Source organism: Dama dama, chromosome 33 (assembly GCF_033118175.1).
Source record: "Dama dama isolate Ldn47 chromosome 33, ASM3311817v1, whole genome shotgun sequence".
In the NCBI taxonomy this organism is placed as follows: Eukaryota; Metazoa; Chordata; class Mammalia; order Artiodactyla; family Cervidae; genus Dama; species Dama dama.
In genome coordinates this window covers 57,897,897-57,912,311 of record NC_083713.1, presented here as the reverse complement: position 1 = coordinate 57,912,311, position 14,415 = coordinate 57,897,897, and the positions used below count along the sequence as shown (strand labels likewise).

The 14,415-nt window shown below is 33.0% G+C and overlaps 1 protein-coding gene across 1 annotated transcript in view; it reads right to left on the bottom strand.

The window, feature by feature from the left end:
* The window catches only part of LRP1B (LDL receptor related protein 1B), a 1,867,078-nt gene that overhangs the window by 223,761 nt on the left and 1,628,902 nt on the right, over window positions 1–14,415 (bottom strand). Inside the window, exons 62-66 of the mRNA XM_061135390.1 lie at window positions 14,246–14,394; window positions 9,208–9,301; window positions 4,821–4,937; window positions 4,582–4,701; window positions 3,054–3,173 (exon numbers count right to left, since the gene is read on the bottom strand). Of these exons, the coding sequence (XP_060991373.1) occupies window positions 3,054–3,173; window positions 4,582–4,701; window positions 4,821–4,937; window positions 9,208–9,301; window positions 14,246–14,394 (600 nt within the window). The remainder of the gene's footprint in view (window positions 1–3,053; window positions 3,174–4,581; window positions 4,702–4,820; window positions 4,938–9,207; window positions 9,302–14,245; window positions 14,395–14,415) is intronic.

Sequence of the window (14,415 nt, the reverse complement as noted above, 5' to 3'; positions counted from 1 at the left end):
GTACTGGAAAAGACTCTTAAACTATTAAGATATTTAATCTACATGTATTCAAAGTGATTCAAAATCTCTTTATGCTAATATAGAAAAGATTACCACACAATTTTTATACATATTGAATATTAGTTGTTAAATTTGCAAGTGCTCAATATCTCAAAAACTACACTGGGCTGAATGCAACATATATGTAGTATTTTGGTAAATATACTAAAAATCAAATAATTTTTAAAATATTTACACATTACTGGTTATTTATTTCCCTATTTAACATGTATACATTGTTTACTTGTATGTGTGCTTCTACACTGTTCTTATTTACAAAACAAAAAAACCAAACTGTTTAATTTAGGTCAAATCAAAACAAACTATAATACTGGAACTTTGGAACTGACAGAAGCCAATTAGGTATAAAACTATAGATAAATACAAATATTGGTGTTGAAAAATAAGATGTAAGGGCTAGGTGATCTCCAACAGTGAAATAGAATCTCCCCCTAAACTAAGCACAGAGCTAAGAAAATAAAGAAAGCAATTGCAATAAAAACTCGTTGCACATGGAGGTGTTGCAACATTTCCTCAATGGCACTTATTGCAAGCCTGTGATTCATTCTGCTAGGCCACTTGATGTGCAATAAGGAAGCTCATCCCTACTTAGAGGAAAGGTGCATGCTTTCCCACAAAGAAACATGTAACTCAAATTCAAATAAAAAGGCCTTGGCATGATAGGGCTAATCTTTAAGGAGTGATACATTTCTTTCCGATTCAATAAAGCATCAAAAGTGAACTATCCCCCCAGGGTGTTAACAGAATTAGCAAAAATACATTGCATTTCTATATGTATTGAAGACAAAAGAAGGGAAAAGTTGGTCTTTTAGCTCCTTGTAAAATAAGGATTAACAATTGCCATGCTAAAATATGATGAAGAAGTTTCTTTTAATTAAATTATCACCTGTCCACAATAACATTTTAGAGCGGGTTTAAGACAAATTAAATGGTAACCTTCTTCAATCTATCTTCTTCTTTCTGTGAGTATGTAAGTATTTTTATACTGGCCTAGAACTTAAAGCAGTAATTGTGGCTAGGAGAATTCTATATAAATTTATAACAGAAAATATTTAAATATATTTTTATTTATATAGAAAAAATGAGGTGGATTCATGCTATGTTCATAGAGCAGATACTTTCATGTCAAATAACTTTGAATTCAAGTTCCCTTTTTACCATTTGTAGGCTCTGCAAGTTGAGGCAAGTTTCTCCTGGCTCTCATTTTTCTCATCCACGAAATAGGAATAATAAAGACTTCAAATGAAGTAATCACTGCAAAGCTCTGAACACATTTCTTGGGCCATATGATGGACATCACATAAATAATAGGTATTATGATGATGATGTTGATTAATAATTATCAGTTTGAATAATATAATGTTCCAAAACAGTTAAATCACACCAAAGTGAGGAAGAATAAAATATAGGAAAAAAACATTTCAGTCAGTAAATTATTCAGATAGGTAATGTAAGTCACTATTTCATGTTCATTTGGTAAACAAAAATACAAAAGACAACAGAGTAAAATAGCCAGTGATGTAAACTAGTCTGCAAAATTGATAACTGTTATAGACAAACTGGTGATGGATATAGTTTGAGGCCATGTGAATTGATTAGAAAGACCAATTCCACAAAAGTGATGATTGGTGGTTTTATGATACTATTAAATGAATAAGTCACAGTGGTTGCATGTCCTGAATACACAGAAGACAATATTAAAAAACAAGAACAACAACAACTCTTAAAGACATAATATTGCTTGTGATTATCCATGCAGCTCATGAGTTTTTTTTTTCAATATAATGAAACTTCAAAGAACCTAAAGGCTTTTCATTATGTTGATTTCTTCGGGAAGAGTGAAAGAGTAAGGTGGAATCGAGACCATACATTTAAGATACAATTTTGTCTTAAAAGCCTGGAAGTTCTACCTTTAGTTTAGACAAATTTTGTCTTTTCTATTCAATTACTATATTAAATGCTTTTTTGCCTCCCCAAAAATGAAAAGTTTGCTGGATTCACCTAAAGCGATTAGCTTCAATTAATGTTTACTAGATGTTGATAAAAATGAGTTACACATAACAATAACTTTCATTTTCTGTTTCACATTCTCAAGATAGAATAAAATGCATTAAACAAAATGAATATATATTTCTTTATTTCTGCAATGTTAATAAGTAATAATAAATTATAAATAAAACTGACTTTAAGTAAAAATATTAATGTTTCAGAAACATGCTATATTAAGTGATTGCTGTCATCTACTGAAACAAGAAAATGTTTTCATTATCTTTTTTTCTTTTCCCCCCACCATGTTTAAGAATGAACAGTAATCATTGGCTAAAAGGACAATTATATGACATTTAAGGAGAAAGGTGAAATCTAGAACAATAAGACAGAGAAGGCCATGGCAACCCACTCCAGTACTCTGGCCTGGAAAATCCCATGGACAGTGGAGCCTGGTAGGCTGAAGTCCATGGGGTTGCTAAGAGTTGGAGAAGACTGAGCGACTTCCCTTTCACTTTTCACTTTCATGCATTGGAGAAGGAAATGGCAACCCACTCCAGTGTTCTTGCCTGGAGAATCCCAGGGATGGGGGAGCCTGGTGGGCTGCCGTCTGTGGGGTCACACAGAGTCAGACACGACTGAAGTGACTTAGCAACAGCAGCAGCAGAACAATAAGAAAATAGTGTTTCATTGTTTCTACTCATTAAATGCTAATGGCATGTGCATATGCTAACATAACTTGATAGTTCTATCTTACCTTTTAGATCCACCTTTTTAGAAAGTTTTGATTGATACTAAAACAATACTTACCCTTCTGCCTTAACCCTCCACGCTTTTTAGAAAATGGCTAACCTGAGGTTACTGACTCTGAGAACACAGGAATAAAATTTTAGGGACTCTTTCACACCTTAGTTGTATCAGAATTGTGTTCAAATTCGCCTCACTCTGGCCATCTCAGATGATGAGATAAATACAATAAGTAAGATCTATGGTCACAAAACACTCACCACAGTTAGCCTCATCTGATGCATCTGCACAGTCTGGATCCTCGTCACAAACCCACAGCTTGGAAATGCAATGTTTGGTAGTTTTACACTGGAAGTAGTCCGGAGAACAGCTGTTTTCAGCTTAAAAGGAAAGCATCTATGAAAATGCAGCTTTGGACAAGAATAGGTGTTTTAATTTTTTTTAATTAAATAAATTTTTAGTTAATAATTGAAAATGTATCTTCTCTTAATAAGGTCCTGAAGGTGATAAGTTTTAACTTTTAATTATCTGTAATGTATTCCTATTATCTATTCCAGAAATAAATAAAACATATTTCTTCAATGATGCATTTGATAAAAATAAGAGTTTTCAAAACCACCCTACCCTTGATTAATTGTCTTGAAACTAACTTAAACACAAAGAATTCAGGTTTTTTCAAAATATGCTTTTTCAGATAAATTTAAGAATTTACACAGATATATTTTTATAAACAGGAAAAGACATAAATCAGAAGATATTAGTGAATGAGAGAATAAAAAGCATAGAATTTATTAAAACCTCTAGTTGTGCTGAGGTTTTGAGAGAAGAGGCGAACATCTGCCTGAAACTATAAACTGCTTCACAAATCTTCGTCAGTTTAATAGATCAGCTTCTAGAATGGCTAACCATAAAGAACTGGTACTGACTTTATTCCGAATGCACCATCTTAATCAAATTGCTGGATGACTGAACATTATTTACTGATAAAAGTTTTAGAGGAATAAAATAAAACTTCAGCAAGACAGAAATGTTGACAGCAGCTCTGCTGAAAGCTTGAACTTGACAGGTGCTCTGTGGTTCAGATCCTGTGTGTGTGTGTGTGTGTGTGTGTGTGTGTGTGCCTACCTGCCTATGGGCACACATGCATGTGATGTAAACTGTTCTGGCTTCCATTTTATGCATATTTATTTTTCATGAGATATTGAAATAAGAGGTGAACAGAATTAAAAATATTTTACAATTGTTTTTTGAAGTACCTTGTTAAGATATTTTAGGAGGAGTATTATTTACAATTTTTAATAAGTAATTTTGTTCGGTTATTTTGCCCAGATTTTTGTTTCTTTTCATACACTCAATACGTTATTACTAGGGAAAAAAGCAATCTCTAATAAAAATGGTGTTGATTTCAAGTGACTAATTAAATCAATAGAAGAAAATTACATGTAGCTACTCAATATGGCAAAAAAATTATTTTTAAAAAAAGCACTATAATCACTGATAATTTGTTTTTGCTGCTTCTCTTAAGGATGATGTGGATGGATGCATGTTTCTTCATGTTTGTCATAATTTCCAGATAGCTTTTTAGTAAAGATCCTCCCCATTTAAATTTTCTATTTAATTTTATATAGCATTTCTTAAATAATCCATCCCTATACATATCTATGTGGAATTATTTTCCCATCATTGCAGTTATATTTTCTACACAGTATATATTTATGTTGAACAATAATAATTTTTAGAGCAATTTCAGTTGAGCAACATTAGACAGAGCACTTAGAGGTGACTTACGACAGTCCCTTTCATCTTCCTCATCCCCACAGTCATCTTGCCCATTACATCTGAGGTTTACTGGGATGCATTTCTGGTTCTTGGTACACTTGAACTGACCTGAGAGGCAGACATGTGTGTCTAAAAGATAAAAAGAATGAAAAATGTGCGCTAAAGCCTGTATCTGAATTTAAACCAGTGCAAACATAATCAGTTAAGATTTCAACTTATGTTCAATAGCTAAGAATATAAGCACCTACCACAGTTGAGTTCATCAGAATTGTCCCCACAGTCATTCTCTCCATCACAGATGAAAGCAGGCAGAGCACAGAGGCCAGTTCCACACTGAAATCGGCCAGGCTGACATTTAAATTCGGCTACAAGAGGAAACATACAAGTATCGTGGAATGACAACCTTGGCTCATGTGTCTTATAACAGAGCTTTTCTGGCATTCAGCAGAAAATCTAGATAGATCCATAATATATATATACTAATATATATTATATTACTACATTATACATATCCTAGAGCACAATATGACTATCTCACAGCCAAATAGCTATCAGATTCAGAAGTGCAGTTAATCTTTGATCAACTCGGGTGGCCTCCAGATTGCATTTTATAAACTAACAGTAAGAACAAAGATATTAACAACATATAAATGTAAATATATATATGTTATTGAAAACATTTAAATATCTCTTCATTTCAAAGACATGGTATTGGGAGGTTAAATGGCAGAATGCAATTTATTGTAAATTTTTTAAAAGTTATTTCAATATCCCTTAAAAAAATTACTTCTCTTTGATTGCTATTCTGTCTATAATGTGTTAACAGAGGAACATCTGTCCTCAATACATATTCCCGAGCATTATTTAAGGCAAATGTTTTCTATAACTACATATTTTAAATAAGAATTGTTGATATTTATTCCTATAATCTTACTAATATTTATATTTATAACTATATCTTATAACTAGTAAATATTTTTATATATAATACATATGTTTTTATAATAAATATCTTCTAAAGGATAAAGCAGTTTTTGCTATATTCTTTGGTTTTATATAAGCAATAATAACAACAAAGTAGGAACTATTGAATATCTAGTTTGTGTGAGGCACTGGGCTAGGATCTTTCTCACATACAGTTACTAATTGAATTTCATCATAACATCATCAACTTGGCATTACCCTGGTAGCTCAGACAGTAAGGAATCTGCCTGTAATGCTGGAGATCCGGGTCTGATCCTTAGTTTGGGAAGATTGCCAGGAGAAACAGATGGCTACCCACTCCAGTATTCTTGCCTGGGAAATCCAATGGACAGAGAACCCTGGCAGGCTACAGTCCATGGGTTGCAAAGAGTCAGACATGGTTGAATGACTAACACTTTCTCATCCTGGCATCACCATGTTCATTTTATAAATGAGGGAAGTAAGTCTCATGATACCAATAATTCACCCAAGAATATACAAGTTTCAAGTGCCAGAGGTGAAGTTTAAATTCATATCTGACTCTGAAGTCTTCTCACAGACTACGTTGCTTACAATAAACACACCTTTTGACTGATGATCTTTATGTATATTAATAATCACTGACTTTGAGATTAATAATACATTGCTTATTAGTTCAAATCAGTCAATCAAACATTAATAAATTATATTTTGAATTTTCTTTGGAAAATAAATTATGCCTTTATAAGTAATTAAAATATTAATTAAAATTTCCTTAACATTAAAAAAATATCTTAATATATGTATGGCTTCCATAGAAGCAAGTTCTTAAAGTGTGGGAAGTCATTTACCTTCAGTTTACAACGTTTATTAATTAATCACACTAATGTTTAAACTGCTGCTGCTGCTGCTGCTGCTAAGTCACTTCAGTCTTGTCCAACTCTGCAATCCCATAGAGGGCAGCCCATCAGGCTCCCCCGTCCCTGGGATTCTCCAGGCAAGAACACTGGAGCGGGTTGCCATTTCCTTCCCCAATGCATGAAAGTGAAAAGTGAAAGGGAAGTCACTCAGTCGTGTCTGACTCTTAGCAACCCCATGGACTGCAGCCCACCAGGCTCCTCTGTCCATGGGATTTTCCAGGCAAGAGAACTGGAGTGGGTTGCCATTGCCTTCTCCAAAATGTTTAAACTTGGTGATGCTTAATTTTTTCTAAATGTGCATTTCCTCTATTTCCTGTTGCTTCATATATGAATTCCTTTAATATTTATTTGCCCATAATTGCTGTTGTATTTTTCTTTATTTTATAAATTTGTGGTATATGATAGAAATTTTTAGACCAATTTCAGTTCAGAGCCATAAGTAAGACAAAACAGAACATTTTGAAGTAACTTATGACAGTCCCTTCTATCTTCATTCCCACAGTTATCTTGCCCATTATAAATGAGGTTGTCCAAAACTTTTCCATAAGTTGGGTTTAACTGTTAGAGGAGTTTCACTGCCTGTTAAATAACTGAGAAGCCTATGTGAGGTTTAAATTGGTCTCTAGAATGATCCTTGATATTTTGGAGTACTATAGGATGTATAACTACAAACTTACGATGCCGGAGAATTCTTGATGCCTCACTTTAACTTCATTTACATAAAAAACATTATCGAAGTTTGAAAGTATGTGAACCTGTAATCAAGTTTCTCTGCTTTTTCAGGTGAAATTATTGGTATTGTCAGTGGTTCCTAATACTTACAAATTTTGATAATGTGGCTACTCAGAAATGAATCCTATTAATAAGCATGCAACAGACTCACGTATATCATTTTCCACCCCACCATGGCTCTCAAAATAAAGTGTCATGCCTACAGATGTTCAGTGCTGTTAACCCATCAACTCTAAGTAATAGATCATTTACTAAAAGATCACAGAGATAATATCACCAATAAAAACATGTAGTATTGGTATTTAACCAGGATAAGGATCATACAGAGACTCCTAGATACCAGATGTCTCTTCAGTTCCTCTTGAAAGACATTAAAGTTATATTTGTTCACCAAATATTCTGAAAGTGGATAAATGTAAAAAGTTTGTTATACTAAATCTGTAGTTTATATTTTGTATCAGTATGGTTACAACATGAAATCCCAGTCAAGATTAAAATAAGAGTTCAGGAGTTGTAATATATGAGAAGGGGTATCATTGGGTGCTATTGACTTAATCTGCAGGTTATTATGGGATAATTCTTTAAAAACACACTTCAGTAAAACTGGACCAGAAAGGTCCTCTTAATATGAGAACTGAACTAACTAACAATTGTGCATTTCTGCAAATTACAAGTTGCATTTATTTTACTATTTAACAGGAGAGTTTACTTTACTGTGAGAAAATTAATACATTTCAATATGTAAATCTCAATCTCAATCTCAACCATAATTCCTTGTTCCTTGATTCTTGATTCTTTTTAATTCAAAAACTTAAAAAAGTGATTCATACATAATTGTATACCTATGCCACATAGATACTTCTCATCCTATGTTGTCCATCATAGTGAAAACAAAAACTATATTTAAAAAAAATCAAGGGGTAATGATCTTTTCAGAAAAAGAAAAACAATAATAGAAAAACAATGACTTTTTTCCTTCTCACTGAATATATTATTTAATGCTTTTTTTCCTTCTCACTGAAGATATTATTTACTGCTTGTAAACATATAAATGGAATATGTGACAAAATCTTCAAATGTTTGATACACTTGGTAGTGACCAGAGAGATGGAATATAGCTCATTCAAGTAACCATCTAGAGGCCCTAACTTCAAAACAGTTTTCCAACTATTTGGTGGAGAGTTCTATAGCAGAAAATATCTAGCTTTCACTAAGACAAAGCATTGTCTTTCTTTAGTGCAGGGATGTTGATCTTGAACTCAACTGTCAAGACCAAATCATGGCAACAATCCACTGGGATGTTGAGGGAATTATCATGATTGACTGCAAGCATCTTCAACCTGACAGGACAGTATTGGAGTGACCTGTGGAGTGAACTATAAAAAGCTATCAAGGAAAAGTCTCCTGATTGTCTATTAAAAGCTAGGTTACCAAAGATATATAAAAATAAATTAATTAATAAAAAGAACCTAACCAAGCCAATGATTGTCAAATGTCACGATATAATTGGTAGCCACTTTAAGGCAATTATTAAGAGCACTATGAATTGCCTAAGAGCCAACTAATGACTTATATTGGAAAAAATCTGACTTTTACAGACTTTATAGTATTTTAATACTGACAGGAAAGTTGAAGGGCTATGACCTTTAAAGGCAAGATTTCAGTCATTGAGTGGCATTCTGAAAACTTGGCCGTTTTTGTTTCTAAGTTAACTATGTATCAAGTCAAAATCATGATGATTTTTACTTTGTTGATCATTACATGAAGAGTTTAGTTATTCTACAAGTTAAAAAAAAATCAAGAAAGTGAAACCTAACACAAATCACTGATGGTGTCACTGTAAATGTAATAGTGATCAGAGACATACACAAGATAATACCAGCATTTTTGTTGAATTTTTAACTAGGGACATTTAAAACCTTTCTATTCTAATTTTGCAAAACTATCAGAAGCCAAAAGTTAAGATCTTGCTTTTGTTTTCCAGCTGGGGGAATTTAAGGAGCTCTAAATTCTAAATTCCTACATCTGCCAGTGTACTCACGGCAGTCATCTGGTTCATCGGATCCATCACCACAGTCATCCACGGTGTCACATTTCCACCAGAATGGAATACATTTATCAGTTTTGCAGCGAAACTTTGAGAAAAAGAAAAAAATAAAGATTAGAGAACTCAGCTCATATATAATGGATATTTTAAAAACTCACCAGGACACAGCAGCCTAGCCTACCCTCCTGCTGAAGTGTAGTAGTCTTAGAGCATTCCACCATAGGCAATAAATGCACAGCAAGAGCAAAGAGACCAGTGAGGAAAGCACTTTGTTCAAGAAAACCTCCTGAGATTTCCTGAGCACAGACATGTTCATGAATTTACACATTGTCTATGGATGCTTTTCACCACCACAACAGTTTAGTAACTCCTACAGTGACCATGTGATTCACAAAGCCTAAAATAGTGATTTTCTGACCCTCTACAGGAAAAAGTTTACTGAACACTGAATATGGCTAAAAATCATCAGAGATACCAGGAAGAGGTATTGAGTTGAATTCATTTTGCTAATTTGAATTAATTTAACTAATTTAATTTAGCAAATGTAATTAATTTGAAACATTGTTCCTACTAGCTTCTCTACTGGCCAACTATACACAGTGACCAAGAAAACTCAGCCAATTTATTCCTCAGTGATATCAGACCACAACCTTGTCCTTTTGTCAGCAACATTCAGTTACAGTGTATACTCATTAGATAGAAGAAACTAAAGAAAATCACATTTTCCATATAGAAAGCACATGCATCATAAATAGTTGCCATGAAAAAAGTCAATACACTTAGTAGATTTATTCTAGCACTTCAAATTTTTCCTTCTTCTGAAATTGAAAATATTAAGATATTTTATAAAATTTATTCCTTCTCAAAAAGAAAACAAATTTTATTGTAATTCCCATGTGAGTGACTAAATGCAAGGTGGCATTTATCTTAGCATGTTGCATGCCAGACAGATTTGTAACACAGAAATATATAACCTAGGTTCAATTTTCTCTAATGAAAATGGATTAGCAAGCTAAAGTTTGCTCATTTTAAATACTGTTACTGTCTTTAAGTAAGGCATAATTTGATGCAAGCCTTTACTGAAACTGTCTGGATATTCTGGAGCTGATTCATGGATATTCATTGGATATCCATGAAGCCTATATACACATATAGGTAAAGAATCTTGCCTGCAATGCAAGAGACCTGGGTTCAATCCCCAGATCGGGACGATCTCTTGGAAAGGGGAATGGTAACCCACTCCTGTATTCTTGCCTGGAGAGTCCTGTGGACAGAGGAGCCTGATGGGCTATAGTCCATGGGATTGCAAAGAGTTGGACACAACTGAGTGATTAACACGCACATACATATATTATTAATATATATATTAATGAAAGAGTAAGTTCCCCCCACCCAGTGGCAATATAAGAGGGAACAGAGCACTGAATCCAGGTGAAAATCTCCCAATTCAACTGAGTTTGCCATATTTACTTAGCCTGTGGTCATGTTCCTTGTGGTTTTCGTAAAATACCAGAGGAAGAATATTACTATTATAGATAGTGACTGCTGGGGATATAAGGCTAACTCCAAAACCAATTGCCCTGAACAGTAAACATTTCCAGTCATTGCAGTATATCAAAGTACATTAGTAAGATAATTTCAAGTCTCCTGAGTATATTCCAAGCCCCTCTAATCAAGATTTAAAAAATACTTACATGCATCTTTTTAATTTTACAAAATATTTCTGGTTTAAATAAACACCCACTGTTGGAATAATATACAACATGATGATGTGCTCACCATTTCATTTTGAATAAGGACATAAAAAGGTTTTGAGTTAAGGGAAGGCCAGGCTAAATATATTTATTATTATTTCTTATGCTAAACTACATCATTTTAATCATTAGTCTCAGGGGAAGATTTCTTCTATTTTGTGTCTAGGTGATTTTTTCATACTTAAATATAGTTACTTTAAAAAGATAAATGTTAAATATAAATACGAAACATTCTTCATGGTAAATGCTCTCCAAGACTAATATCTTCATAAAATTAATTGCAGAATGCCAATTATGCACAAAAAGAAGCTATTAAAAAAATCTAAATGTTCCTACTAAAATGGATACATGGATAAAATGTACTTACTACATGTAGTGAAATTTACTCAAAATAAGAAATGTCCCCACTAAAAATAAGTAAATTCATTTATTAAAAATGTTCTAATTAAAAAGATTTAAATATAATATTTGAAGTGATTCATACTAGAAGAATGGGACCTAATTTTTATTTTTTACCAGGTTTTCATATGTTCATTTTAAATCCTAACAGAATTTTTATTGGTGTGATTTGCCTATTTTATTTTTTTTAAATCAATGATATTTGGGCATGTATAATTGGCTGCAGCCACTCAATGATAACAAATCAAAGTCCCTTAGTAAGATACATATAAAATGCAATATTATCAAAATGCTTCTGATATGATTCTGAAGTACACAAATTATCTGCTTCATTTGAAAATCTGCCTCACTAAATATGGTGTTTTTATGAATTGATTTTTTTGAAAGAAGTATACAGTATATCTTTTTTCCTCCCATTATATCAGAAAAGAATCGATGATAAAATGACTGTGTAAACCACAAGACTTATAGGGACAGTCACTCACTGATCGTTCAGCTGAAATTTTACTCTTCATTAACTTTTTTCTTAAAAATGAGACAAAGTGATAACTGTTTTATTCAGGAAGTACTGAAAACAAAGATATCTGATCCGTGATGTTCTGTTGTCACTGTTCTGCCTTGCTATTGTTGGTTTTTCAAATTCATGCAAAATGCTATTGGGAGTATTTGAAAAATTATAAATATCTCAGTCATATAATCACTGATGCCAAACTGAGAAGTACTTTAGTTATATGAACAATATTTTTATAGGTTCATTTATGTTTTCATTGAACTGACTAATCAGACTTTTTGCTATTGAGTATATATAATTCTATATATATATATATATATATATATATAAAATTTACTATCTTAGTATATATAATTCTAGGCTTTACTATCTTAGTAATTAATATCTTAGTAATTTACTATCTTAGTAATTTACTATTGAGTATATATAATTCTAGGCTTTACTATCTTAGTAATCACCAACTCAATGGACATGAGTTTGAGCAAGCTCCCAGAGTTTGTGATGGACAGGGAAGCATGGAGTGCTGCAGTCCATGGAGTCACAAAGAGTCAGACACGGCTGAGTGACTGAACTGAACTGAATTTGAAGCATCTTACTCCTTTTCTGACTACAGCAAAGCTCAGGTTTTACTATATATGTTTTGCTGTTGAAGATTTTCATCTGTGTGTCAAGCATCCTTTGGCTTTATTTTCAGTTGGCCAAGAAGGCTCACCACATAGTAAGGGGCTTAGGCAGGCATCATTCCTCCTAAGTCACCTACAACCTGTGTTGGGCCTCAATAGAGGGACTCTGATCTGCTCCAAATCAAGAGAATAGAGGTTATTTCAGAAGAATCTAGAGGTTAAACTGAAAATGTGTCTAAACTAAGCAAAATTAACGGAACTTATATTTAATTTTTTTCTTTAAAGATGTGACTTCTCTCTTACATTTTACCTCTAGGTTGCTTATTTTATCTCTCACAGTGACAAATTTCTAGTTCTATAAAAGTAAGGAACTTTGCTTATGTAAGATTATAATTAAAGTGACAGATTTTTTTGCAAATAAAAGAGAGACTGTGACATATGTTTTCAACTAGACATCAGACCTTCCTGATGGCAGCTCACACTAAATGTACACATACTCAAGTATATTCCGGTTGTACCGTAGGGCTAAGGCAAGAACAACAACACTTAACTTTTCCCGTGTAATCTTTATAACACATGCCTGGAAATATCATCATTCCCATTTAAAAGATGAAAAAAAACTGAGTCTTCCAGAAGTTAAGTAACTAAGTCAAGATATTAAGTAATTCAGCTGACTTAAAGCAGTCAGGGTTATCATCATATTGAGTCTGGCTTCAGAATCTGTCCCCTAAACCACTATACACACCGCTGTTTGTAGTATGTAGTTCATTTGCATAGTTCTTTAATGGATGACCCTCATAGTCGTAACTTAAGAGGCAAGTTGAGCTAGGATTAGCTTCTCTTTGAAAATAAGCACACCCTAAGAGAAATTCAGTCTTTTGCCATAATGCCACTGCTACTGCTAGAATTGGAAAACAAACACATTCAAAAGACAGAATCCTAAGAATAAATTTAGTCACTTTTAAAAGGAAATCACACGATGATGTTTTTGGCAATTTTATCTTAAACAAGATAGTTACTCAAATATTAAAATCAAATGTTATAATGGCATATGACTTTTCTTCAAACTTTGGAAGTAAAACAGCTAAGTCTATGTAACTGCCATTAAGTAGAAAAAATAACTTCTGAAATATACTGAAAAATATTATATTTTGAAGCAAAAGATTTCAGAAGTAAATTATTTAGATCATATAATTTTAAAATAAAAATACCTGGAGAATACTTTAAAAGCTATCTTTTCCATACCACTTACTCTGTGGAATGAGACAAGGGTAGAGATGGTGACACAGAGCAGATTACCTAGGAAATTCTTTTTTTGTTTGTTTTGTTTGTCTGTTTAAACTGTATATATCTTATCCTTAACTTTATGTCTCAATCACCCTGGCATCTTGGAATAGGTCAAATCTCCTCTAATGGTTCTGCTCCGAGTGGACATTCTCTTATATTCACTCATGATTTGCATCATTATTCTATGTAGGTCAGTGTAAGAATGGTCTCCATATTTGTTTTTGTCTTCCAATTGAACTTTATTTGTATTTCCTAAAGTCCCATTTTAACAATATGCATCAAATTGTTTTTCCCTTACTCTGTGGCCCTTTCTAAAATATATGAAATGTTTATCTGATGTTGTACCAAATCAAAAAAATTGATGTTTCAAAACTGGTTTAAGTAAACAAAACTCAGGCAGAACCTTTATAACAATTTCCTCAAACATGCCATGAACTGATTTCTAGAACTCCACTCACCTGACTGGCTGTGCAGTTGGATAAGCAAGTCCTGTTATCAGCTGCAAGATAGAAGTTGGTGGGACATGCGCAGGTGTGACTCTTTCCAGGGGCTAAAAGGCACAAATGACTGCAACCTCCATTATTTATCATACAGAGGTGTTTGGAGACTACAGGTAAGAAAGAGACAA